The sequence below is a fragment of the Rhinatrema bivittatum genome, chromosome 19, assembly GCF_901001135.1.
Source record: "Rhinatrema bivittatum chromosome 19, aRhiBiv1.1, whole genome shotgun sequence".
NCBI classification, from domain to species: domain Eukaryota; kingdom Metazoa; phylum Chordata; class Amphibia; order Gymnophiona; family Rhinatrematidae; genus Rhinatrema; species Rhinatrema bivittatum.
Genome location: NC_042633.1, coordinates 41523520 through 41550861, shown reverse-complemented (window position 1 = coordinate 41550861; position 27342 = coordinate 41523520). Strand labels below are relative to the sequence as shown.

Genomic DNA, 27342 nt, shown 5'->3' with positions numbered 1-27342 from the left:
TGCAGAAGAGAGGATGATCCCGGTGAGGCGACATCTACTTCAGCAAGATCTAGGGTTGGCCCAGAACATTTTAGCATTTACTTGAAGTTCCCAGAATAAAACATGTGACAGGGGACAGCACTGATGCCTTTTCCCATTTCTCTGAACGCTCCCAAGCTTTGCCTTCATGGCAGGGTCTAACATCTCTTACCAGTGATCCCACTGTGCCCCTTAGATGACTTATGTAAGGAAGGGTCTTGCAGAATAATACCGAGGCAGAACGGGTTCTGGCCAGAGCTGCTGCCATCTGAAGAAATTGACTTGGGAGAGTCTATACCACCTGTATTCTGTGTGGGTGGGATGAGTGCGTTCTTGTGTTTGCGTTGTCTTTATTGAAAACGTGATGAGTCAGAAACCTCCTGGGATGCACAAGTAATACAAAGAGAGCTAAACGTTGTACCTTTTTAGTGCTCAAGCCGATGTGAATGACTGGCAGTGTGTAGGCACGTTCCGGTACAACTCCGACAGGGTATTGAGGTCACACTGGCTAATCTTGGCTCACTGTCTGTAGGGCTTTTTTAACTCCATTGTCGCTGTCTGCATGATGGGACGCTGGGACTGTCCTGGTGGGGTGAGCCCACCCTCTGCCTGGGGAACTCCTTCCATCTCCCAGTTACATGTGACTCTGGTCCTGTCCCTGGTGAGATGGAGAAAAAGCCCTCCTGCTCTTCTTTCTAATCCAGCCAATGTGTGTTTGAGCTTGGAACAGGGTGACAGCTGTGGGGTCATTGGAGGAAGGAGAGTTCTTTGGGCTGCTTGCAGTCACCCATCTCCTCTTTTGCATTAAGAGATGTGCTCCAAAGCCTGTCTGACTGTCAGGGGATCCTGCTGTGCTGTTCCTCCTTGGGCTCTCTGGGTGGGGAGGGAGGATGGCCAAGGACAGCTGTGGAGAAGAGGGACAGGAGAGGCCATGACCTCTTGTGCTGGACCTCTATAAAGGGATAAGGGAAATAGCAAACTGCTTGCACCAATGAATTGGTAATTTCGTAGCATGAAAATCTAGTGTGTAAAGCAGACCTTTTAAATAGTTTGTGGAGTTGGTATTCTAGGGCAGTTTCACCATCTCCTTGGAGAAGGACTTGCAGGTGCCTGATGGCTGCATCCCCAGAACACATCCTGAGCTGCTCGATCCAGTGTCACTCTGCAGTTACCACGCACACAGAGAGAAAAGCCGGGGAGGCGGAGTCATGCAGATCCCCGGTGGCAGACTTGTTACCGCAGGGGGCTCTGCAAATGTTGAATGGAAATTCCTAGAATTCAGACTTGACTCCACAGGAAAAACGAGAGAGAGAATGTCCCGGCTATTGCATAAAAGAGGTGGGAAGGATATGGCTTTAACCCTGGAGCGCTGACTCGGCAATTCTGGCCAAGGCAGCCAGACCCGCTCCAGCTCCTGTCCTGCTTCTCATTAAAACACACCAAAGTTTCCTTTGGCGTCAGCAGGGCTGGCTGTAGGCGAACTGGCAGGCGCCCTGCGTGAAAAGTGAAATTGATGCCTCTGTGGCGAAGAATGCCATCACCTGCAGCCTCCCTCTTACTTCACGCTCCCTCCATCCTTGCCCAGGCCCCGCCAGCAGTATAAATGCTGCTTTCTCTCTGCTGTTGGAATCTCTGTCTCTCTCCCCCCTCCTCTTCCGGGTCAGGGTGCCAGCGCAGCCCTTCTGTCAGTGGGGATTTCAGTAGCACTGTTACCCTGGCACTCGGGGGGGGGGGGAGGGGCCAGCCACCCTTCTGAAGGACCCTGGCTATTCTTCGGCCCAGTGCCAGGTTGCACACCCCAAAAGCCAGCTTTCTTGGAGCCATCCCATTAACCAGACTTGGAAGACCTGGAGTGCAGCAGTTTTGGGGCAGCAGCTAGTTTGCTTGTGCAGGAGCCCTGTCTCGGGCTTCCCGCTCCTGCCCCCTCCTCTCTAGTGTGTGGGGAACAGAGCAAAAGAGCCGCTCTGTAGCCTAATCCAGTTCTTTCCCTTGCCTTCCTGTTCATGAAGGGAAAGCAAAGGTTGGTTGGTAGTGAGGCTGAAGGGGACAATGTTTGTATATTTCACTGTGTAATTTATGATGGGAAATAAAACGACTTCACCCGGATCACCAGGAGTGGGGGGGAAGCGGTTTCCTTGGTTCCCAGCCCATTGCTCTAGCCGCTGGATCACGCCATTTCCCTACTGGGAAGAAGAGTGATGCTGTTGAAGGTTGCAAGGCTGCCTTTTCGTAGGCAGGGCTATTGCTGTTTGAGTTCTGGCAGTTGGTGCTGTTTTGTTATCGCAGGTTTGCTGTACGGGTTTGGAGTGACTTTGTTGCAGGATTTTGTCCTCTCACCTGCCTGGTTTTATGTTATTTCTCCTGGTGAGTGGTAACAGGAAGTATCCCGGCCGGCCAATCATTTCAGTATGGGGGTAATCTCTTGTGTCTTTGTTCAAAGTCGCGTGCACTTTTACCGCACGGGCTGCCGGCTCTCTCTCTCCGCTTCTGTTTGAGCAGGAGCTGTCTGACACGCTCCCATCCAAGCAGGTAAAGGCTGATCCGTTTGGCTCAGTAAGATACCTTACAGCTGCATTTCTACTTCGCCACCTGCTTCATTAGATCTGCCCTGCGAGGTGGAGAGGCATTACAATTGCACCATCCTCTTTCAGAGTTTGTGCTGGTTTAGTTGGTCCGTTTTTCCGTCTTAAGGCCTTTTGTACTATTTCCTATTGAACGGAAGGCATTCTCCCAGCAGCAGTTATTAATTGCAGAGGAATCTGAGGGTTTCTGGTGCACGCCAGGCTGCAGCCACACCTCCCACCCCACTTTGGGCAGCAGCAGCACTCTCTCTCGCTTCCTGCCCTTCCACCCCGGAGGTGGCTGCACGCCTGTGTTTGCAAGCCGCTTGGCTGAAGGGCACTGTAAGAATCCAGGTTCGAGTCCTCGGTGGTTGTGCAGGCAGCAGCACTGTACTGTGGAAGTGAGGGGATGTCTGGCTGGGGGGAGGGGGATGCAGTTTTTGGCCTGGGAGGGGGAGTCTGTGGCATGCTCTCCCTTCCCCGCTCCCTGCTGGTGAAGACTGGAAGGGATGGGCTAATCCTTTCCATATGTAGTCAGGGACCAGGGAGAACTCTCATGCTTACAGCTTTCCTTAAAGTGGAAACGACTCATTACTTTAAAGAAAGAGGCAAACTTCCAGCCGAGCTTGCTTGGCAATCCCTGCTGGAATAGGGGAGACAGAAGAAGTCACCCTGATTATTATTGATCTGTCTGGGATGCCTGCCCCTTCCTCAAAGTTCTGGGGCTAGCACAGACCCTCTCCATGTACTCGCGCTGAGCCAGGTGGTTCTGTGGTGGGGGTGGCCTCAAAGTGTTTCTATCCCATCCCATTACTCCTGCCACAGTGCTGCCCACAGCTTCCTGGGAAAGAAAACAGATGGAAATATTTTCCTGAATGTTTACTTCAGACTCTGTAATAAACCTTAGCAGTGACTCACAGGGGACAGGGAAGAAGAGGTGCTGCAGGGCAGGAATGAGGTGCATTGGCAGAGCTGTGTGTGAGGGTCTCAGTACTGGAATAGCAGGAGGTGCTGCAGGGCAGGAGTGAGGTGCATTGGCAGAGCTGTGTGTGAGGGTCTCAGTACTGGAATAGCAGGGGGTGCTGCAGGGCAGGAGTGAGGTGCATTGGCAGAGCTGTGTGTGAGGGTCTCAGTACTGGAATAGCAGGAGGTGCTGCAGGGCAGGAGTGAGGTGCATTGGTAGAGCTGTATGTGAGGGTCTCAGTACTGGAATAGCAGGAGGTGCTGCAGGGCAGGAGTGAGGTGCATTGGCAGAGCTGTGTGTGAGGGTCTCAGTACTGGAATAGCAGGGGGAGCTGCAGGGCAGGAGTGAGGTGCATTGGCAGAGCTGTGTGTGTGAGGGTCTCAGTACTGGAATAGCAGGAGGTGCTGCAGGGCAGGAGTGAGGTGCATTGGTAGAGCTGTGTGTGAGGGTCTCAGTACTGGAATAGCAGGAGGTGCTGCAGGGCAGGAGTGAGGTACATTGGTAGAGCTGTGTGTGAGGGTCTCAGTACTGGAATAGCAGGGGGTGCTGCAGGGCAGGAGTGAGGTGCATTGGCAGAGCTGTGTGTGAGGGTCTCAGTACTGGAATAGCAGGGGGTGCTGCAGGGCAGGAGTGAGGTGCATTGGCAGAGCTGTGTGTGAGGGTCTCAGTACTGGAATAGCAGGGGGTGCTGCAGGGCAGGAGTGAGGTGCATTGGCAGAGCTGTGTGTGAGGGTCTCAGTACTGGAATAGCAGGAGGTACTGCAGGGCAGGAGTGAGGTGCATTGGCAGAGCTGTGTGTGAGGGTCTCAGTACTGGAATAGCAGGAGGTGCTGCAGGGCAGGAGTGAGGTGCATTGGCAGAGCTGTGTGTGTGTGAGGGTCTCAGTACTGGAATAGCAGGAGGTGCTGCAGGGCAGGAGTGAGGTGCATTGGTAGAGCTGTGTGTGAGGGTCTCAGTACTGGAATAGCAGGGGGTGCTGCAGGGCAGGAGTGAGGTGCATTGGCAGAGCTGTGTGTGTGAGGGTCTCAGTACTGGAATAGCAGGGGGTGCTGCAGGGCAGGAGTGAGGTGCATTGGCAGAGCTGTGTGTGTGAGGGTCTCAGTACTGGAATAGCAGGGGGTGCTGCAGGGCAGGAATGAGGTGCATTGGCAGAGCTGTGTGTGAGGGTCTCAGTACTGGAATAGCAGGGGGTGCTGCAGGGCAGGAGTGAGGTGCATTGGCAGAGCTGTGTGAGAGGGTCTCAGTACTGGAATAGCAGGAGGTGCTGCAGGGCAGGAGTGAGGTGCATTGGCAGAGCTGTGTGTGAGGGTCTCAGTACTGGAATAGCAGGGGGTGCTGCAGGGCAGGAGTGAGGTGCATTGGCAGAGCTGTGTGTGAGGGTCTCAGTACTGGAATAGCAGGAGGTGCTGCAGGGCAGGAGTGAGGTGCATTGGCAGAGCTACTTGGGTGTTGGGGAAGGAGGGAGAAGTATCAATACTGAAATAGCAGGATGTCTGTAAATCTAGTTGAGAGGTTTATAAAGAGAGCAGTTTACAGTCTTTCTGTCCTGCTGAGGCATCACTTTGGTTAAGTCAGACTCCGGGTAGGAGCTTGACTGAGATGAGTGGACCTGCTTTGAGTCAGAAAGTGAGAGTGTCTTCCCTTACAGGCTGTGTTTCATGGGTTCTCTTGTGAATGTGTTGATCTTTCTGTTCCAGGCTCTATTTTATTTCCCAGATGAAGACAGCTGGTTGGTGTCTTCCTGCTGAAACAAAGATGGTCAGTCAGATTTCCCGGACTCTGTGCGGGAGGGGGGCAGGGGGTCCTGATCCCTGGGCTCAGTGTGCAGTTGGGGGGGGGGGGGGGGGAGGATATGGGGAACTCCTTGTAGTCAAGTTCCTTGGACCTTCTTAACTGCTGCCATCGTGATCCAGAGGATTCTCCATGCCGTGAAGTGAATTCTGAGCAGCTGGCTGTGTCTTTGCCATGTGTCTCAGGAAAAGTGAGTCATGGGTGTGCTCTGCGTTGGCTTGACTCCCGTAGAAGATGGAACAATGAGGCAAGCTCTGTAGTGGGTGGTCAGTTCTCTGATGGATACAGGCCTGCTGGCATGGGTAGATGTAGCAGAGAATCATAGTCTGCCTACTCCAGTGCTGGCAATACTGTCCAGGCTTGAAGTGAGCGTTTACACTGGGCCTGTTAGGTGGACATAAATGGGGCATTTTTCTTGCATTGCACTAGTCAAATTGGTGTGTTATTTCACTTTTAACAATTTTAGGACCTTCCTGCCTTGAGGCTCTTTCAGCTGATGCTTGTGGCTGGTGCTGCCCTTCTTCATGTGACTGCTCCACCTTCTCTCTCCGTCCCCTTCCCCCCCCCCCCCTCACCAATGAGGCATATGCGGTTAGCACCTAGGAAGGTTAAACTGCCTGAGAAAGCAGCTTCTGAGGCCGATGTAATAAGGTGGACACACTTTAACTTTTGGTTTTTGGGTGCAAATTTTACTTTGAATGTGCATGCAGGTTAGGACCTTCTCATGCTAATGATGGCATTAGTCAGACACACACACACACACACACACACACGTTTTGTTTTTTTAACTCCTAGTGTGAAGTAAAGTTTTGGACACTTGTGTTAGTCTATGGGCAGAAGCAGGAGTTTGATGTCGGGACCTGTAGTTGGAATTGTGCATACAAAAGTTTGTTTTTTTTATGTGCAGAAAGGATTTTCATGCACATAAATCAAAGGTCGAAGAGGCTCCTTAGAATGTGTGCTAGGCTTGTGCAAAAGGTTTGAGCACACATTTTAACTCCTGATGCATTAGCATACTATTTGTATGCTTCGTTGGGACTTACATTTTTATTATTGAATTTCAGTATGCAGTTTTATTGCACTCCCTATGTCAAGCCTTCTGTTAGGCCTTCATATACGGGCGAGTTTTAAGAGCATTTTATCTAGATGCCACCTGGAACACCTGCAAATCCAGGTTCACACAGTGGGGCCATGTTAAAACGGGTGCTCATATTGAGTTTTCCTGATGCATGCACAGCCACCTTTCCTGGGCACCCAGTACAATATTTAATTGAGCTGCCGTGTTAAAAAGGACCATGCTAGGGAAGAATTGTGCGTCCCTAGTGCTCAAATGCATCGGGCGCCTACAATTGCAATGGGCGCTCAATACAAGTGTCCAATTTATCCCACTTCAGGTCGATTTCCCCCCAATATACACGCGCAATAGCAAGGAGCAAAATCGGCCTGCAGCGTGTTTGTTACATGTCCAGAATTTTATTTTTACATCAAGCCTGTATTCTTAAACACCGCAAGCAGTAGATTTAAGTATTGCAAAAATATTAAGTAGCAGGAACCATAGAGGACCGCATTTTTTAAAATTTCTCCTGAGCCCTTTACTTGCGGATTGACTTAACGTCACCTCCGGGGCTGGAGTTAAATTTGCCTGTGTGTTGGGCACCCAGCGATTTTTTGCATCGGGGGTAATAGCTAATAGCCTCACCTACATGGGATTTACATATGATGAGCGCTATCAGCTATGCGTTTGTGTGGGCATGCATTTTGGATGAACTTATCTCCTTATTGCATCGGGTGATAGTCTGGCGTGTCCAACCGTGCATAAACGTATACGCTAGGCTGGGTGCACGTTATTGCATTGGTGTGTGTGTGTGTCTTTCAGCAGGTCACCAGCTTTCTTGGCACTTAGACTGTGCTCTGTTTGGAAGAGGGACTGTTTCTTTGCTGGCATATGTATGCCTAATCTTCCCCACCACCACCACCACCTTTAAAACAGCACTGGGAAATCTAGGCTGCATGGATTTCAAATATTTTCCAGCATCTGGACTAAATGCACGGGCTGAACAAACAAACAGAGGAGCTGAGGAGAGGGAGCTGGAACATTGTCTTCCAGGGCACCCTGCGCCGTCTCCGAAGGAGTGCCACACAGCTAAGAATATGCGCTGGGAGAGATTCTGCAGCCATTCGCCGCCTTGCCGGAGCCAAGAATGAGGTTAGCACCTGTGTGTGCCCTTCACCCATCCCACCCCAGTCTCACGGACCTCTAAAGAGGTCAGATGTGAAAATATTAGTCTTCTGTGGAAGGGACTCCCTAGAAATGCCCCGATATCCCCCTGTTTCTAAGGGCCACCCTCTCTCATTAGAAATAGAAGAAGCTCAAACTGGCACTTTCTTCCACTTTCCTCATTTTTTCCATCTCTCTTCCTTTTTCCTCCTCCATTTGACTTTGTTTTATATTTGTTTATCTTTCTCTTTGGCATAGCCTCTTCTGTTTTGTTTTTTTAATGTCCTCTTTCCCATCCCTGTGCAAGGGGAAAGAGCCATGGCACTGTGGCCCTACATATTTGGCCTGAGGTGTTCTGGCTGTGTCTCTCCCTGCAGTGTGAAAAAGTAGAAAGGAATCCAGAAGAAGCCTTAGAAAGGGCCTCCTGTCTTGGGGGTCAGAAGGAGAAGCCCCTTTCCAGGCCAGAGTACCTGGACAGGGGCCGTTAACTTGGTGCCATTGCCTCCACCCATGGTTGCTGCTACTATGATGAGCAGAGAGGAAGATCAGAAGAGTGGACAGCCAGGTGGCTTGCTCTTTCATTTTTTCCTGCTGTAGACCACCCATCCTAGTTGAGGGCTGATTATGGGGCATGGAGCTGGGGTCGGGGTACTTAGGAAAAGGATTATGGCTACAGTGCAAGCTGTGGGGAAGTGGGTGCCTAAGCCAGTAAGCACCCAAAAGTGGGGTTGGCAAGGAGTGACTTGCACGCTTACCAGCCCGTCGTCCGGGGAGGTGGGTGTGGGCTGGGTTTGGGTTGCTGTGCCAGCTGCTTACCTCAGCCTTGGCTGAGAATGGAAAGGGGATGCAACAGGTTGAGGAATGGGGACCGGTGTGGCTTGGAATACCACATGATAATATGGAATAAAGCTGCAACCCTGTTACACCAACAAAGTGAGTGTGCTGAGGTTGTGTGTGAGGAGGAGGGTTGGAAGGGATCCTCGTGGCTGCCTGAGTTAATGTCTGCTGTGGTACTGGTGTTCATTGAGAGTGCATTATTGCAGGGAGAAGCTTGAATTCGATACGTGGCTGGCTGATTTTTCCCAGACAATGTAACTGGCATACTGAGGCTATCAAGTGGGGACTCGGTGTCTTGTTCCTTTGATTACGTTTTTTTAAACTCATGAAGGGTAACTGAAGAGCTGCTGGTGGCAGCTTTGCTCACGTGCTGCGGATTCCAGGGCAGATCAGACTATATGCCTTTCTAAGAGAATAATTCAGGTAGGCATGATGGGATTATGATGACGCTGAGGAAGATAATTAATTTTGGATTCGATGACTTGCCTTTCAAAACTCGTGCCTAGAGCAAATTGCAGTCCAGTATTTATTTATTTATTTAACGGCTTTTATATACCGACGAACGTTGGGAACATCTCATCGGTTTACAAAGAACAAAATTAGCAACAGGCTTTACAGGTAACGCATGATTAAAGGAGGAACAAACTTTACAGGTAACATAACTAAGGAGGAACAAAATCATCAATAGACTTTACAGGGAAGACTTAAATAAACTTAGTGGAGCAATAAATTCTAAAACGTTGAGACGGCATATATACACAGGATATAAAGATAATGCTATATATAAGTGATGTACAGGGATAAGATCGCAAGGACGGTAAGACTCAGGGGTAGTTGTGGAGAGAAATATACAATGTGGTGCTGGAGTGCTTCAAGCACTCCTACACCTAACCGCACGCACATTCCAGCACCACATTGTATATTTCTCTCCACAACTACCCCTGTCTCTTACCGTCCTTGCGATCTTATCCCTGTACATCACTTATATATAGCATTATCTTTATATCCTGTGTATATATGCCGTCTCAACGTTTTAGAATTTATTGCTCCACTAAGTTTAAGTCTTCCCTGTAAAGTTATTGATGATTTTGTTCCTCCTTAGTTATGTGTTACCTGTAAAGTTTGTTCCTCCTTTAATCATGCGTTACCTGTAAAGCCTGTTGCTAATTTTGTTCTTTGTAAACCGATGAGATGTTCCCAACGTTCGTCGGTATATAAAAGCCGTTAAATAAATAAATAAATACTGGACTGCAATTTGCTCTAGGCACGAGTTTTGAAAGGCAAGTCATCGAATCCAAAATTAATTATCTTCCTCAGCGTCATCATAATCCCATCATGCCTACCTGAATTATTCTCTTAGAAAGGCATATAGTCTGATCTGCCCTGGAATCCGCAGCACGTGAGCAAAGCTGCCACCAGCAGCTCTTCAGTTACCCTTCATGAGTTTAAAAAAACGTAATCAAAGGAACAAGACACAGAGTCCCCACTTGATAGCCTCAGTATGCCAGTTACATTGTCTGGGAAAAATCAGCCAGCCACGTATCGAATTCAAGCTTCTCCCTGCAATAATGCACTCTCAATGAACACCAGTACCACAGCAGACATTAACTCAGGCAGCCACGAGGATCCCTTCCAACCCTCCTCCTCACACACAACCTCAGCACACTCACTTTGTTGGTGTAACAGGGTTGCAGCTTTATTCCATATTATCATGTGGCATTCCAAGCCACACCGGTCCCCATTCCTCAACCTGTTGCATCCCCTTTCCATTCTCAGCCAAGGCTGAGGTAAGCAGCTGGCACAGCAACCCAAACCCAGCCCACACCCACCTCCCCGGACGACGGGCTGGTAAGCGTGCAAGTCACTCCTTGCCAACCCCACTTTTGGGTGCTTACTGGCTTAGGCACCCACTTCCCCACAGCTTGCATTGTAGCCATAATCCTTTTCCTAAGTACCCCGACCCCAGCTCCATGCCCCATAATCAGCCCTCAACTAGGATGGGTGGGCTACAGCAGGAAAAAATGAAAGAGCAAGCCACCTGGCTGTCCACTCTTCTGATCTTCCTCTCTGCTCATCATAGTAGCAGCAACCATGGGTGGAGGCAATGGCACCAAGTTAACGGCCCCTGTCCAGGTACTCTGGCCTGGAAAGGGGCTTCTCCTTCTGACCCCCAAGACAGGAGGCCCTTTCTAAGGCTTCTTCTGGATTCCTTTCTACTTTTTCACACTGCAGGGAGAGACACAGCCAGAACACCTCAGGCCAAATGTGTAGGCCACTTGATAGCCTCAGTATGCCAGTTACATTGTCTGGGAAAAATCAGCCAGCCACATATCGAATTCAAGCTTCTCCCTGCAATAATGCACTCTCAATGAACACCAGTACCACAGCAGACATTAACTCAGTATAGTTGGAAGGTCCCTGCCCCCTGAGGCAAGGGAGGTTGAAGTGATTTGTCTGTGGCCACAAGGAGCAGCAGTGGAAGAAGCAGGATTTGAGCCCTGGCATCCCTGGTTCCTAGCCTCGCTGCTCTAACCATTCAAAAAGTGATTATTCTGAGAGGAGACAGACTCCACAGGGCACTGCGTTGGGCATCCTGCTGCGTGCCAGAGACATCAGCCAGACTACCAGGGAGGGAACTGAGCAATTCATTACAGGCTCTTGATTTAAAAACTGCACCAGCGCAATGTTCAGCTAGACTTGCTCATTGGCTGTTCTGATTGCATTCTGTCGCTCCCTGTCACTGTTTGTGTAGTTTTATTGTCCTGCTCTTGTTTTTACATTCATGGCAGGATGGAGAGAGACATTCCTGAAAAAGTGAATTCCTTTTCTTCCTGCTTGATCAGTCTTTACATGGAATTACTCCTCCCATTAGTTGATGGAGATACGACACACCTTCTTTGGGCTATAAGGGAGAGGTGGCACCAGGTAGTTGCCAGTAGTCTCTGTCTCCTGTAACTGTGGATAGGTGAGGACTGGTAAGTCTCAAACTCCCCATGAAAAGCTCAGTATTCAAGCGAGTGAGGGAAGCTTCTACGATATCTCTCGTGTTCATCTTCTGTAGAGCCAAGGGCTACCTCCTGGTCAGGGGATGCCTCGGATCAAGATATATCCCAAGGGGGTTTCTAAGAAGAAAGGGGATAGCCTCAGATGACGAGAAGTCCACAGTCTGTCCAAAAGGAGGAACTTGCAGCCCTTATTTCAGGTGTGGTATCCGCCCTAAGATTTGCAGACCCCGGCCCAAAGGATATGGCTGAAGGAGATCCATTCTTCAAGGAATAAGGAGGCTTCTGTATGGCTCTAAGAGAATAGGACAAACCCCAAGGGGGACTCTAAGGGGCTAGAGTTATGCATAAAGTATGCCCTCTTGCCCCTAGAGGAGGAGAGAAATCTTCTCCTCAGGATTCCCTGCATAAAGTCCCTTGTTTCGGCAATAACACAAAAAAACAATCCCTGTAGAGGGAGGAACAGCCCCGAAAGATCCTTATGTCAAGAAGATAGTCCATTCTAAAACAGACCTTCTACAAGCTCTATGGCTCTACAGGCATCTGTCTGCTGGGGGTTACATGGTCAGACAACGTTGTGCTAGATCCAACAACTCCCAGAGAGCACCAAAACAGCGCAACTGGTGTCTGCCATAGCCAACAGATGTGATGTATGATTTGATCAGCTTGACCTCTGGAGTGGTAGCCAGGCGGTTTCTTTAACTGCACAACCTGGGCAGCAGATTCGGCTTCCGAAATGTGCCTTTGTAAATTACCCTTTAATGGGTGTTTACTCTTCAGGGAAGACTTGGAGAAGTTGGTCAAAGATTTGGGGGGGGGGGGAAACACACCAAAGATAACTGGAAGTTAGGACCTGGCTAGGGTCCACAGGGGCTTAGGCTTCAGTACCTATGAGACCTGTGCAGCTTCGAAACCAGCTAGGTGCTCCCTTCAGTGTATCGCAAGCACTAAGATCTATCCCTTTCACAGAGCCAGAAGAGCCAAGGCAGAGCCCCCCCTGCGATAGCAGGAGGAAGCCACTGGACCCCGTGATATACAGCAGTCCCTTCTGATGATAATGCCAGAGAGAGCCCCCCTCTTACCGCACTATTCAGAGTAGAACCAAATTACATCAGACCAGTGGGTAGTGGACATCATTTGAAGGGCGTATGCTCCGAAATGAGCAAGGCCGAGGCCAGTCCCAAGGGTCTCCCATGTAGCTTGTGCAGTAAAAGACACCCTCCAGAGGCTGCAGTACTTCCAGGTTATAGTATTGATTTCTCCCCTCAGGGTAAGACTCAAGGTACCCTTTTGATTTGTTTTCTGGTACCAAAGAAGGACAGTGCTTTCCATTTTATTCTGGACTTAAAAGGGGTCAGCAGATGCCTCTACATACCTCACTCCCGAATGGAAACTCTCCGCTCGGTCATTGCGCTAGTAAGAAGAGAAGAGTACTTAGCTTCTCTGGACCTCGCACAGCCATATTTTCATATTCCCATTCGAGAGTCCCATCAGAGCCTGCTACAGTTCTGTGTAAAGGGTCAAGATTTTTAGTTTCAGGCATTACCCTTCAGAACCTTTACCGTGGTGGTGGTAGTGGTGGCAGCCCTCCACCAATGGGGCATAATGGTGCTCTCTTGTTTGGACAATTGATTAATAAGAGCCAGATCCGTGCAGGAGAACAGTCGGGCCTTAGATGTTGTAGTCCACCTCCTGCAACAGATGGACTGGGTAGTAAACTATGCAAAGAGCAATTTAGTATCTTCCCTATTTCATGCGCAAGAGTGGCAAGTCATCCTATCCCCAAGCAGGGCCTCCAAGTTGGTCGATCAGGTGTTAACCTTCTGAGCTCAGGAGGCACCCAAGGTAAGGGACTATTTCCAATTGCATGGACTGATGTTGGCATCACTGGACCTGATCCCATGGGCCAGCTCACACATACGCCCTTTGCAGTAAACCTGCTGTCCTGCTGGTTCCCTGCATCTCAGGACTACCAACTTCAGTTAAAAGAACTGCCCAATGTAAGAAGGAGCCTGGATTGGTGGCTAAAACCTTCCAACTTTCAGAAAGGAGAAAGCTTAGAGTCTCCCAGCTGGATTGTGGTAAGCACAGATGCCAGTCGATGGGGGGGGGGGGGGGGTCTCTTGGCCAGGGCCAGGTAATACAAGGGCATTGGACAACAGAAGCAGCATCTTAGTCGATAAATAGGCTAGAGGCAAGGGCCATACCTGATAAAAGGGAGAGCATGTCGGACAATATCACAGCAAGGACGTACTTCCAGTGTCACCCTGGTGCTTGAAGTGGCCCAGCTGTGCAAATAGACGGAAGAGAACTTGCTCCTCCTATCAGCAGCTTACATAGCTAGGAAGAAGAATCTTCAGGCCGACCTCCTCAGCAAAGACGGACCAGACCAGGGGAATGGGAATTCATCTGAGGCCTTCCAAATAACTGACCCAATGGAGTCACCTGGGAGTACATCTGATGGCTACCCGGGCAAATGCCAAAACCAACATATTCCTCAGCTCCCGGGCAGAGAGAGGCTCCAGTGGGACAGATGCCGTCATATGTCTCTCTGGCCAGCATGCAATCTGCTCTGTTAGTAATATCAACCATGTTAATGGCGCATAAGACCTCCCTTAATATACTTCAGAATCTGGCAGCTCCCCATGGAGATCATATATTTTGCAAATACTAAACTTTTGCAAAGCAGCTTGGAGAAAGACTTGGCCTTTAATTTCCTTATATCTTGCTATAGGGGCTGGATCAGGGGTATCCAGGTGGCAGGGCATCCTGACATTGTATGGTTTCTGGAAGGGGTAAAGTGCCTTTGACCTCCCTTCAGACCAATTTTCCCAAAATGCAATCTCAATATAGTCTTGAGAGCCTTAGCGAAGTCTCCCTTCGAGCCGGTAAAAGAAGTCCTTCAAGGATGCCTTTCTGGTAGCTGCCAGGTGCATGTTGGAAGTACAGGCCCTCTAATGTGCAGGTCCTTACTTGGTCACCCTGCAGCTGGTGCCATCCTTTTTGCCCAAGGTGGTATTTGCATTTCACCTAAATCAGTCAATTTCGCTCCCCACCCTTAGAAAAAGCAGTGATATAGCAGCCTCCACTCTCTTAACATGCGCCAGATACTCCTGAGATACCTAACAGTGACAAACGCCCTCAGACAGGTGGTTTGTCTTGTTTTCCGGTCCCCAGGAAGGGGAAGCAGCCTCCGAGGCTACTTTGCCTAGAAGGATCAAGGAGGCAATAGCTTCAGTCTAGCTTCTCTCAGGTAGGCAGATGCCATCTACGCTCTGTGCACCTTCCACAAGAGGCCTCTCTAAGCTCATCTGCAGGGCAGTCACATAGTCATCCCTTTGCAAGGCATTATAGACTGGATGCGCAAGCCAAGGCAGACGCTGCCTTTGGGGCGGGAATACTTAAAATAGCCCTGTCATCTTTCTCCCTGGCAAGACACAAGCTTAAATAAATCCTACGTGTAAGTATGTTTTATTTATTTTAAAACATTTGTTACCCACCCTTCCTGTGTTCAGGGCAGAGTACAATAAAACAGACAGACGTAGGTAACAAAAATTACATGACTACATTATAAATCAGATTACAAAATACAAAACAAATCATCGTACTACATTGAATACAGATTTAGGTGCCAGAAGACACTGGAGGTAATGAAGCTGGGTGGATTTACAGGGACCTCGCCTAGAGCTGAGGAAGCCAGATGGACTACAGGGTGCTAGCTTGGAAGAAAAGGAAGGTGAAATTATTCTTATCTGATAATTTTCTTTCCTCAAGTGGTGCTAGACCAGACCAGGGCCAGTGAAATAACATCTCCATAGCAGGTTATTTCTTGCTATCGCCTCTTTTCACCTTGCAGATCCTGGACTAGATTAAAGTGTTAGGAGTTTTTTGGTTTTGTCACAGTGCTGACAGAAGGCTACTGGCAGCCGCCTGGGGCAACATCTCTTACAGCCCAGAGCAAGAAGGTGAAAGAGGTGTGTCATCTGAGGGGAGGGGAAATCCTTTGTGTAAGGGCTGGTCTAGCAGGACTCAAGGAAAGAAAACGAATAGGTAAGAATAATCTCACCATAATGCGGCAAAACTTGTAAGAATGGAGGTGCATTTGCATAGTTGTGTATGGCCTGAATGGCAGGGAGGTGCTGCACAACAGGAATGAGGTGCCTTGGCAGAGCTGTTGTATATGTAGGGATGGAGAGGGGGGAGGAGGGATCTATACTGAAATAGCAGGAGCTGCTGAAGAGCAAGAGTGAGGTGCATTGCAGAGCTGTGCATGTGTGTGTGGGTCTCGGTACTGGAATAGCAAGATGTGCTGCGGGGCAGGAGAAAACTGGTGTTTTGTACCCTTCTTCGTGTTTTCTAGAAACTGTAGTATGGATGAAGAAATAATGAAAGACTAAGGTACTTGGCTGGCCCTGGAGTGCCTTTCTCCTTGTAACATAGTGGTAGTAGATGACAGCAGATAAGGACCAATTGGCCCATCCAGTCTGCTCGGTTGCCTGCCTTTTTGGTTTTCTGTCTCTTTGGGTAGATGAGCATAAGAATTCCCAGACTTAACCAACACCAGCTCCCCACCCATCTCTTTTATCCAAGCCCTCAACGCTGTCCTGTCAGTGCCCTCTGAATCTGTCCCAAGCATGTTTAAATTCCATCACAGCGCTGCCTGCACTACCTCTGCTGGTCGGCTGTTCCAGGTCTTGACATCTTCTTCTGGCTCTTACAAGTCCCAGATTTAATTCATCCCACCCCTAGAGTCTTACCACCAAGCTTTATAATAATCTGAGCAGCCACCAAATATGCTCTTTATCTCGTGCCTCACGCTTGCCTTGGGCCTTGTTCTGAAGTTCCCAGGACTCTCACCGGGGTCTTATCTGGCTGCTTACTGCTTTTATCTGAGCTGCTATCCTGAGGCCCTGGTTCCTTTTAGTTTTAAGTGTCTGAGATCATCCCCATCCCATTCAGTATACAGAGAAATCCAGAGCTGTCCTGGACTAAATGGTAAGGGGGATTGCTTGGCCCCACTACTCCTGTTCTGTTAATCCTACTACTCCAATAGAAGAAACCACTATAAGCCCCATAATGCACTGTTGTGAGCCTCTTAATAGAAAGGGCATATAGGAAAACCTTTTTTTTTTGGGCAATTGGTGGCAACCTAACCTTTAGCTTTCAGTTGATGATCGATTGCCACTTTTGTCAAAGTGTTGGGGTCTGGGGGAAGGGGACCTAAGGAGTTTTGGGCCTGAGGCATCCCAAGTGTAGAGTTACAAGCTGCACCAGTTTTGGTTTTAGTTTTGTTAAAAAAAAAAAAAAAAAAAAAAAAAAAAAAGGTTTGGATAAGTTCCTCGAGGATAAATCCATAAACTGCTATGATGGTAATCACTAAGCAATAGTAGCTTGTGATCTATCTGTTTGGGTACTTGCCAGGTATTTGTGACTTGGATTGGCCACTGTTGGAAACAGGATGCTGGGTTTGATGGACCCTTGGTCTGACCCAGTATGGCGTATCTTATATCTTTGTTATGTTTTGTTGCATCCTGGATTTTTATTTCTGATGTGCCCAAGAAGAGCAGGTCTGAGTCCCTACATGCACCTGGGATAGATCCAGAGCTGGATTAGCCTGCCCAAGCAAAATGGAGTTGGTTGATGATCCTAATAATGGGCTGTTTGCCCCCAACTTGAAGGTTGTACAGTGAGAAGTTGGGATGGGGCAGGGTTACGATCTTGCCCAGCTCAACCCAGATGAGTCCAGGTTTCTCCCTGTTGCACACTGGGAGATGGAGTTAATACTTTTCTTAGGGACACAGTGCATCCCTGGAATAGGCTGCTTTAGGAGGAGAAAAGTTCCATTAGGTTTCCAAGCTGAAGTAGAAACAATGAATGAGATGCCATTTGGATACGTTTTGTATTACAGAAAGCTAGTGAGCACTGCCTCATCCTCTCAAGGATTTCAGGCCCTGTTGGCTCTCTTCTAATCACTTTCAGATGTTTTGAAGGAGGACAGTGAGGGGATAAGCGAGCAGTTTATAAAGTACTATATTGAATTTTTTTTTTTGGGGTGGGGGGAGGAGTGAGGTGTTGAGGGAATGGCTATTTTTTTCTAACTAAACTGAAGTCTTCTCCTCCAAAACACCAGAACTTCAGCCAGCTTCAGTCACTATAGGCCAGTGAAGGTTTAGAGTTTATACAAATGGAGCAGGATTTACAGGGAAATATCCCCTAATTTCTCTCCTGTTTCAGAAACATACGCTCTTTACTCATGTCTCTTCCTGTCTTTTTTTTTTTTTTTTTTTTTTTTTTTAAATGTAGCTTGCTCCTTTTTCACTGGTAGCTTAAGGTGAGTTACATTCAGGTACAGTAGGTGGTTCCCTGTCCCAGAGGGCTTACAATTCTAAGCTTGTATCTGAAGAATTGGAGGGTAAAGTGACTTGCCCAAGATCACAAGGAATGTCTGTGGGATTTGAATCCTTGTTCTCAGCCTGCTCCTGTAATTATTAGATTATTCCTCCACTCGGACCCTTCCACAACCCCCCCCCCCCCCCCCCCTCCTTTCTGGCATTCCCAGGCTTTATGATCTATAAGAAAATTAGAACTACAATACCCAGCATGCTGTGAGAAGCCCAGACCACCTCTATATGAGCTGGTGGTGTCTAGCTTCTCTCTCTACTCTTTCCCCTCCCCTCCATATGCATATATTCAACAACGAGAGTTGCAAGAAACTCTCTGTAGGGGTGATGGCAATGTGCCAACCATTGAATTTCAGGGTATCCATGATTAATAATCATGAACTCTCTTTGCATGCATTCAGCCTATTGATTAGGTTGAATATTCTGGAAACCAGGTCCCAGAAGACTGGACTTGGCCAGCGCTGCTTTGTACAATGAGTATTTATGTTGTGCTTGGAACACCGCCAGCCCATGGAGATATTGGGTTGGAGGAGGGTTCGCTATTTTAAATAAAAGTGGATAAATCTGGGGCCATCTCAGCTGGCAAAAGAAGAAAACGGAAGATAAAGGGAGGAAAGGGAAAACGAGATGGCAACGAGTGCTAGACTTTTTTTTTTTTTCTGAAAATAAAAGTGCAGGGTTTTTTAGACTGGGGTTTGGGAGTAGTCCAGCAAGGCACATGCCATTGGAGTGAAACAGTTGTAAACCCCCACATCTGGGGCATGTTATGGGATGGGAGAGAGAGCGAGAGCACTGCTAAGCCAGTGGGAATGTTCCAGATTCAGCTGCCGGGGAGGGATGGAAGGAGGAGCATGTCCTTGGGTTTTCAGGAAGTGGGCTTGGGCTATCCCAATGTGCGTGTGGGTCCACCTTTGGCAGCGCCTGGTGGAGTATTCCCAAGGGAATGCTTGAGGTGTGGCACACTATAGATTTGGCATAAGGCTAATTCAGGGTGCGGCATGCTACAGTTCAGTGTCCCTAGGGGGAATACTTTGGGTGTAACATAAGTGACAGTAGAAAAAGACCAAACTGGCCCATCCAGCCTGCCCAGCAAGGTGTTTAGAGGTGGAACTGTGTCGTACTGTAGTGCAGCATCGCTAGGGGAATGTTTTGGATAACGCGGTGTTCTAGAGGAGCATTTTTCCTAGCAAAATGCTTGGGGGGGTTCTAATCCTAGGGGAATGCTGCACAGTTCAACAGCATCCCTAGGCACAAGCTCAAGATTTTCGGGAAGCTGTAGTATAAGTTGGAAATTTGTAGGTAGACGGTGTGAGAAGCTGTGTTAGATCAGACGATGGCAGGTTGGCGCTGGCTTGATAATACTGCCTCTTTCCCCTTATATGGTGGGGGTGGGTAACTGGGCTCCTCTGGTGTTTGGAGTCGACACATTCCTGCTGTAGTAAGATGGATAACTGAATAAACACGCTCCATCCTGCATCATCCCCAAAGCAAGTGCCATGCTCCAGAGACTTCCCCTGTTTATGTTGGTCCTCTTCTAGCAGCTAACCCTAAGCAGATAACGCCTCTTTCGCTAGAGTGGTGTTTCCTTCCTCTGCACAGATACGGCACCCATCACCTCTAGGATTACAGGGTTCAGTGGCAGACATGTTTGGCTCTTTTGTGACCTGCTCTTCCTGCATCTCTGGCCTAATATTTAGTATATATATAGGGGAAGGCGCAGAGAATGCCATTCTCTTGTGTGGATATGATTTAGACAGATGATATTGACTTTGGGAGGGTACATGCAGCCTTGAAAGTGACTGTGCTCACAGTATCTGGGCTCTCTGTTCTTTTTGTGGCTATGGAACCTGTGACCTCTTTCTACTCTAGCATGTGATGTCATAGGTCAAACTACTTACATCATAGCATTCACCATGGCAACAGACACAGTAACCTCAGGAATGAACACCCAAGGGTGTTTTGCAGAGGGAGAAGAGTGTTTTGGATCCAGATGTTTTCACTGCAGCTGTGTGCGCCCTCCAGGGTCAGATTTAAGATTATGGTGACCATAGACAGAGAACGGAAGGGGGGTAGAATGTTTTGCCCCTAGAAATCATAATGCAGCAGGGAGAGTCTCAGTTTTTGAGTGCCTTCAGAATTTGGCACCCAAACCCTTGCCTATGTTGCCTCTGCCTAAATCCAGCCCTGGTGCCCACCCTGCTGACTCCTCCCTCACATTCCCCAGGGTCACGCAGAGACCTGGCCAACTACCTCCCCCCCCCCCCCCCCCTTAATAAATTTCCTGACAAGCTTTGGAGTGCTAATATTCCCTCCCTCAGGTCAGAACAGAATGATGACATTACCAGGAAATATAAGTGAATCATAAAACGTGGTCCAGTGGTAGTGGGAAGGGAGGTGTGGGGCTGGTTGATAGCTGATCAGGTGACATGCAGCAGAATTTTTCTGGCTGGAAATAACTTAAGAAACCCAGGTCTTGTGTGCACATGTGATCCCAGGGCGATGCCTGAGCATTGGAAATCTTGCATGTAGACTTGTGGTGTTTGTATCTGCTTCCCTGCCCCCTTCTCCTCCACTCTCCTGGCTGTGTATGTTGGAGATGGCTTTTCCCTGCATATCTGCTGATGTTCATTCTGCTTCCTACCCCCACCCCCAAGTCTTTCTAGCGCGCGTGCCTTTTTCTAGCCCCTCTCTCTTCCCGCTGAGGGAGCCCTGATCTTATAAAGGGCTCTTTGTATCTTTTGCTGACATTCCAGCTCCAGCACACACATCTTGCTAATAATAGTCCTGGAGCTTCAGCTCTGAGCAATCTCGCTGGTGACCTCATGGCTCCAGCTGTGCACGCCCGGCGCCATCCTTGTGTAGTTGCTGCTCGGACACACATCCAGGGGACATGGATAGCCAGTGGCAGGATGGTAGTCAAATCGCCTATGATTGGCTACTTGCTGGCCCAATTAATTCTCCGTCTGCTGTGAGAGTATCTCTCTGCTGCTATAATACCTTGGTTTAGTTTATCGTTTTCTGTGCAGAAAAAGCAGTAAAGAGCAGTGGAATACTTGTTAACAGGTTTTGTTCATGTGCCTCTGGGTCTCTGGTAGCACCTTATCGTTCTGATAGAGCTAGGTGTGAAGCCGAGTGCTGAAAACCCAGTGTTGTGACCTCTGCAGATCCAGGTTCCAATCCCACTGCTACCACCAATCTCACACTGCATCCCAGTGAGACGGAGGGTAGGTACTTCTGCAGCTCAAGCTTCCAGAACACGGGGGGGTTATCTTGTAAACTCAATGTGGGTAAACTGCCCCAGAACTCACAATGCCCCTTCAAAAAGTGAGAATCTTTTATGATCTGCAATGGTTCACTGACCACCAACCCTCAAGCTAAAAGTAACCTTCTGCTGGCAAGAGGGGCTGTGGGACAGCTGCAGAAGGGAGGGCCATGGGCCCAGGTCAGCAAAGCTACAGGTCTTGAGGGGCACTAGTCTGAGGTAGGGGGAAGGCCTCCTGTTGCTGTCCAGGGACTTTGCAGACAGATGAAATGTTCCTATAGTATGTCCCAGGGAATGACTCTGGAGGAATGGAGGGTTCCTGTGACATACTCGCAATCCAGCAGCAGAAACTTTGTACATAAGAGATGCCATACTGGGTCAGACTGAGGGTCCATCAAGCCCAGCACCCTGTTTCCAACAGTGGCCAATCCAGGCTACAAGTGCCTGGCAAGTACCTGAACATTAAATACATCCCATACCACTAATGCCGGCAACAAGCAGTGCTTATTCCTTATTGATTAATAGGAGTTTATAGTCTTCTCCAGAAACTTATCCAAACCTTTTTTTAGTTTCTTAGAAGCCTCTCATGAGGGACTTTGTAGAATCTGCTGCAGTGGTGGAAAAATAGATGTGTGGATGGGGAGGAGAGAAGAAGAATGTCAAAATAGGTAGATGCAAAATGTCTATTGCTTCTGAGCACCTGTGACCCACAGGGCAGCATGGGCAGACAGGAAAAGGTTAACATCACACACATACAAACTCCAGGTATGGTACCTGCTGCTGAAAATACCTTAAGTGCAGATGCCCCTGGGATCAGGAGGAAGTTGCGGTTTAATTCTTGTCTGGTCCTTTTCTGCCGTCATTTCTATGTTTCCATGAAAGGCCAGAAATAAAATAAGAGTGCAAGTTCGGTGATATGGCCAAACAGTCCATCCAGTCTGCCCAACAAGCTTCTGGTAGCATTGCCGCACCATACAGATCACCCTGAATCTTATCAGTTCCCCAGACTGTAAAAGTCGGGACCCTTTTTTGGTTACTGTCTGAGTCCAGTTCCCTGTTACCTCTTGCCGTTGAAGCAGAGAGCAGTGTTGCATCAAAAGCATCAGGGTAGTAACAGCCGCATCAGCAAGTTACCCCCCATGCTTGCACCTTGTGCTTCACTGCTTAGCAGTGATGGATTAAAGGAAAGGTTGGGGGTACAGATAGGGCAGTCTCCCAGGGCCCAAGCCTAGAGGAGCCCATACAGGGTCAGATTTAAAGGTAAGGGTAAACAGTATTCCCATATGAATGGGATGTGTGGGGGGAGAGGGGGGATAGGCAAGGCTCACGTGTGGTCCAAGGCACCCTTTATTCATGCCTGGTCCTTGCAGCTGTCTGTCTATGCTTGCCAGTGGTGTGACCCTAAGGTTAAGGAGACCCTTGTTAAAAAGAGTCGTCCTCCCTGGATTTGGAAAATTGAGGTTAAACATCACTTGACCAGTCTTTGAGAGATTCCCATGGAGCCTTGGGCAAGCCCTGAAAAGCATGTGTAGGGTTGTGGCTTGGGGCAGCTAAGAACACATGTTAGGTGTTGTGGCTCACAAGCCATCAGCCCCACCCAAGGGCTATGGTCCCTCCACCTGTGGCCGAGATCAGGATGCAGCTTCCTCTGCAGCCTCCCTCTGAACAGCTCCAGCTTCTTTTTTTGCTTGGTTGAGGAGCAGACCCCAGGCCTCTCAGCCCTGCAGTCACCTCCCAGCTGACTAATCTGTCTCTTGGATTTGTCTGCCTTTTCTTGTTTTTTTGTTGTATGTTTTGAGTTGGATGTTGCTGGGATTATTTTTTTTTTTTTCCTCCTCCAGCATTTGTTTCTGGTTACCAGCCCCAGCCCCGTACATTCCCTCCTTCCCCATGGACTGGGTGTAGCAGGGGAACTAGCCAAGTTCTTTGCTGCCTGCTGCAGGAAGTTCCCATCCAACAGCCTGCAAAACTGTTTATTTTTAGAGAAAATTGCTTCCATATAGGGAAAGGGCCTGTTTTTTTTTGGTTTTTTTTTTCCCTCCTGCTTGTCCTTCAGGGTGAATCAAATGTTTTTTTTTATCTGGAGAGGCCTCTGAGCACCAGGAGGATGGAGAGAGCCCTAGTGACCTCCCTTTCAGCTAGATAGATTGGGTCCAGTGGTCTGGCCTCCTAAGCTGAAACCTTTCTACTATGCTGCAGCTCCAGATTTTCAGATTATTTTGCGGTTCTACTTCCGAAACGTCTCAAGAAAAACAGAAAGAGGAGGCGGATGCAAGAGATTTCTGACCCTGGCCTGAACCCTTTCTCCTCTGAAATGGCAGTCTGTCTCTGTTTTCATTCTAGGTTTCCCTCCCTCTCGCCTTTGAAGTCTGTGAAGGCTTTGGCTGCATTTGTGTGGCTGCACTAGTCTCAGAGTCACAGACACACGGGGACAGTGCCATTCCCCCAGGGCTGGCGGAGGTCTGCATTCTGCTCCTTTCTTTGTCAGACTCCCATCCTGATACATTTGGAGCCCAATATTCAAAGATATCCAGAAATGTTATCCGGACAACTTAGAAGGGGTATTCAAGTGCATGGCTATGCTGCTGAATAGAACCGGATAAGTTCTGGTTATCTGGATAAGTTCTATCTGGATAATTTTAGACCTGCTATTGGGCAGGTTTAACTTATTTGCTTAATTTAACCAAAAAAGGCTGAATATAGGCACTTATCCGGTTAACATAACCAAATAAGTAGCCCTGCTCCGAGCCGCCCATTAACTGTCCGGTTATCTACTTTAGCTGGATAAATGACTTATCCAGATAAGCAGCTGCTGCTGAACAGAGCCGGATATATTCAGCAGCCACCACGTAACCAGATAAGTCCTACTTACCTAGCTAAATAGCGTTTCAGTAATGGCCTCTTGGTGCCTTGTAATGCTGCTCTGGACTCATCTTTGTCCTCACTCCAGGGAACGAGGCTATCGTCCCATCCTGTTTCTCTTAGTTATCCCCCCCACTGGAGAGCGAGAGAGTCAGGCAGAGATGAGAGCTTATGTCATGGTGGGGGGATTTATTGTGTGGCCCTGGAAGTATCTTTCCCTGGTTTTGGCCTTCATGGTGCTGACAACCCTGGAATAATGGGTTTCTGCTCCGGGGCTGCCAGCACCAAGGAACAGTCTGGTGGTTACAGCAGTGAGAGCCACAAGTCGGAGAACCCAGGTTTCAAATTCCGGTTCTCCCACTGACATTCCTTTTTGACCTTGGGCAAGTCAGTTTATCAAGTACTCGCTTAGATTGCAAGCTCTTCTAGGCATGCTCTAAACTGTCTTGAGCTAAACATTGGCAATGCGATCTAGAACTACAAAGTTATTATGGTGAAAGTCCTCCACGGCAAGGCTGCTAGCAGTGCAACTCCCCCCCACTGGCTCCTGTGTTTCCCTAATAAGGCCCTGAGCTGTTTCCTGGTTTTGTTGACCTGTATTTTTTATAATTTGTTTTTTTCCTGAGCTGCCTTCCCTTCCTGCCTCGTCAGAGCTTTGATCTTGCCCTGACAGACTGTGGTAGGTGAGGGTGGGGATAATGGAAGCTGGGGCTCTAGAAGGATGCTGCAGAGGACATGGGGACATCTATTTATTATCCCTTTTGGGGGTGGAGGGGTTTAATCTTAGTGAATTTAGTGCTGACTGGGCAGAGCTGGTTTCCATTTATCCCCTGATAAGGCTGGGGTTGTCAAAGAGTCACCCCTAATGCATTACCACCTCCTCTCCCCAGCAGTGCATATAGAAAGGCCACCAGGAACAGGGTTGAGAGGTTGGGTAAGAGACATGAGGGCTGGGCAGCTGATGTTGGTTTAAATATGGGAATTTATAGAGAATCAAAGGAAGACAACTGGTCAGACTGAGTGGGCCAATTGGCCTTATACACTACATTACCATGGTATAGGGTAGAAGAGTGGTAAACTAATCTAGTCACTTGATCACCAAGGAAAAGCCACTGTCACAATGGGCAGGACCCCCACCCATTCAAACGCATCTCCTCTCATTACGGGGCACCCCCAAATCCCAAACCCTGAATAGCGCTGTAATCAGAAGCCAAAGCACAAGGCAATCACCTAGCCTTGGAATATGCCTGACTTCATGCCACTGGTTCCCCAAGTCCGGTAACTGTCCTGTAATCTGCTCATCAGGGACTGCAGTGTGCTGGCAGTTGTGGGAATGGCTGAGAGAAGCACTTTATTTCAGAGTAATGTAGGATTGATGGTAATCCAGAAGCGCAGAGCAATGTCAGAGGCAGGAGTTACCCAAGGTAAGAGACTAAAGCACTCCTGCCACACACACAGGGACATCCCTCCACGTGCATGTTCATAAACAGATCTCCCCCCTTCCCAATTGTCCCTGTCCTGCTGTGATAAAAAAAAAATAATGGTTTGTATGCTCTTCAACGCCGAGGATTCTTCCACCTGGTCTTTGTCCGTGTCCCCCCCCCCCAAAATATGATATTGGCGCTTTCATCTTCAGGGGATTTTTGAAAGCTTTGATGCTATTTTTTTCTTAATTTCAAATTATCAAGACAATAATGAAAAGAAAAAAACAAAGTATACATTGCTGGAATCGATAAATTATGAAGCAACAAGAAGTATATAAAGATTAATTCCGAGCAGATAACAGTCATTAGGGCACCGTTTATTTCCAGTCTGCAGCTTCTTTCTATGCTGCAAAGGGATATTTTGTGAAAAAAAAAAAGGCAGTTAATTAGACCTGTACTGGATGCCTTGAATAGAATGTGAACTTGCATTCCTGTGTGCAAGAGGATTTCTTTTTCCAGCGACTTACAGAGTGTATTTAACTTGCACCGTTGATGTGACTAAACCGCTCATTTTGGTGTCGTTCACTTTGTGCTGCTACGTTCAAGGCTACACACTGCAGCTGTGTATTCTGGTAGGGTATTAAGCTGGGCCTGGGTATCACAGTAACAGCTCATAACTAGTTGCATGGTTTTGGCGAGAACCTGCTGGTTGTTGATTAGGATGTGTGATGCCCAAAGGCAGGCTGAGGTCATCTTTCTGCCGTGTATCCCCCTGAGAGCTGCCAAAGACCTCACGCCATCCACAGTGCCTTGCTTTGAAACGTACACGGTACCAGTCCTATGACAACCTGATGCATGGGGGTTTTTTTTTTTATTTTCCATCTGCCTCTGTAGCAACTGCTCCCTAGGGCTCTCAGAAAGCTGCAGATCACCAAGAAGAGGCAGAGTCAGTCCTGGTTTTACCTCTCCCCTTTATTTTATTGTATGCACGGACCTTCTGGACTACTGGTCCACAGATGCTGTGGGGGAACAACCAGGCCTGACCTAACCAGACCCTTGTGACATGGAGTTTGGGAGCAGTCCCATGGCCCAGGCACCCCTGGGATTAGCTGTTTCTGATTAGGGGTCAGGGATGGTTTGTGAATTTGCTGGCTTCAAGGCACCAATATGGGCGTGCGAGGAGCAGAGCGTTTAATGTGTTGGCTGGAGAGATACATTTGAAGCATGCCCATGCTGCATGCTTCTGCTGCTCTCCGTGTGCAAAATCTCCTGGAGCACTGCCCACTGCTTGTTAAATGGAGTCTTAACGTTCTGAGCATGTGAGGCTCTTGTGACCCCCACCCCCTGTCTCCCTCAAGAGAAAGCAAACGAGCTCTTGGCTGGATGAAACCTTTTTTGAATAAAGGAGCGGTCCTGCTTCCTGGTGTCAGAATATCATGTTGGGGGTGGGGAAAAAGTTTCTGCGCTTTGTCCCACAATACTGAGCCTTAATGCTGTCCTCCTTTTTGTCTCCTAACTCCAGTTAGGCTCTCTGTTACTGAGACCTTTGCTACTTTCTCCTGGATTTGGAGAAAAGAAGGTGAAAAGTCAAAATGGCCCAGGTTCTGCACATGGAATCAGCCTTCCCAGGTATGTGTCTCTCTCCATTCCTCCTTCAAAGTTTCTGTAATGTCACCTAGTGGAATTGCAGGCTGGAAAATTCAGGGCTGAAAGTTCAAGCCAGGGCCAGAGTAGGCTAAGCTCAGAACTGTAGGAGCCAAGAAGAAGTCCAGCCAAAGGGGGGATGATGGTGATGCTGGTGAAGGCATGGGGGGAAGAAAGAGTGTCCTGCCCAAAATAACAAGACAGAGGAGAAAAAGCCAAAACCAAAAACTGCAAATGAGTGGCAGCTAAAATAAAAATTGTATTACATAGGAAATACAAACTAAAAAAAAACATCCCCTGACCCTACTGCCCCTTTCTGTACCAAATCCATTGTCCCTTTAATTCCTGTTCCTTAGAT

The 27342-nt window shown here is 48.4% G+C and overlaps 1 protein-coding gene across 3 annotated transcripts in view; it reads left to right on the top strand.

Moving 5' to 3' along the window:
* The window catches only part of KANK2 (KN motif and ankyrin repeat domains 2), a 46416-nt gene that overhangs the window by 4904 nt on the left and 14170 nt on the right, over positions 1–27342 (top strand). For all 3 annotated transcript variants that reach the window (XM_029585196.1, XM_029585195.1, XM_029585197.1), the window contains exon 2: positions 26863–26969. In XM_029585196.1, coding sequence (XP_029441056.1) covers positions 26933–26969 — 37 coding nt within the window. In that variant the 5' untranslated portion in view covers positions 26863–26932. The remainder of the gene's footprint in view (positions 1–26862; positions 26970–27342) is intronic.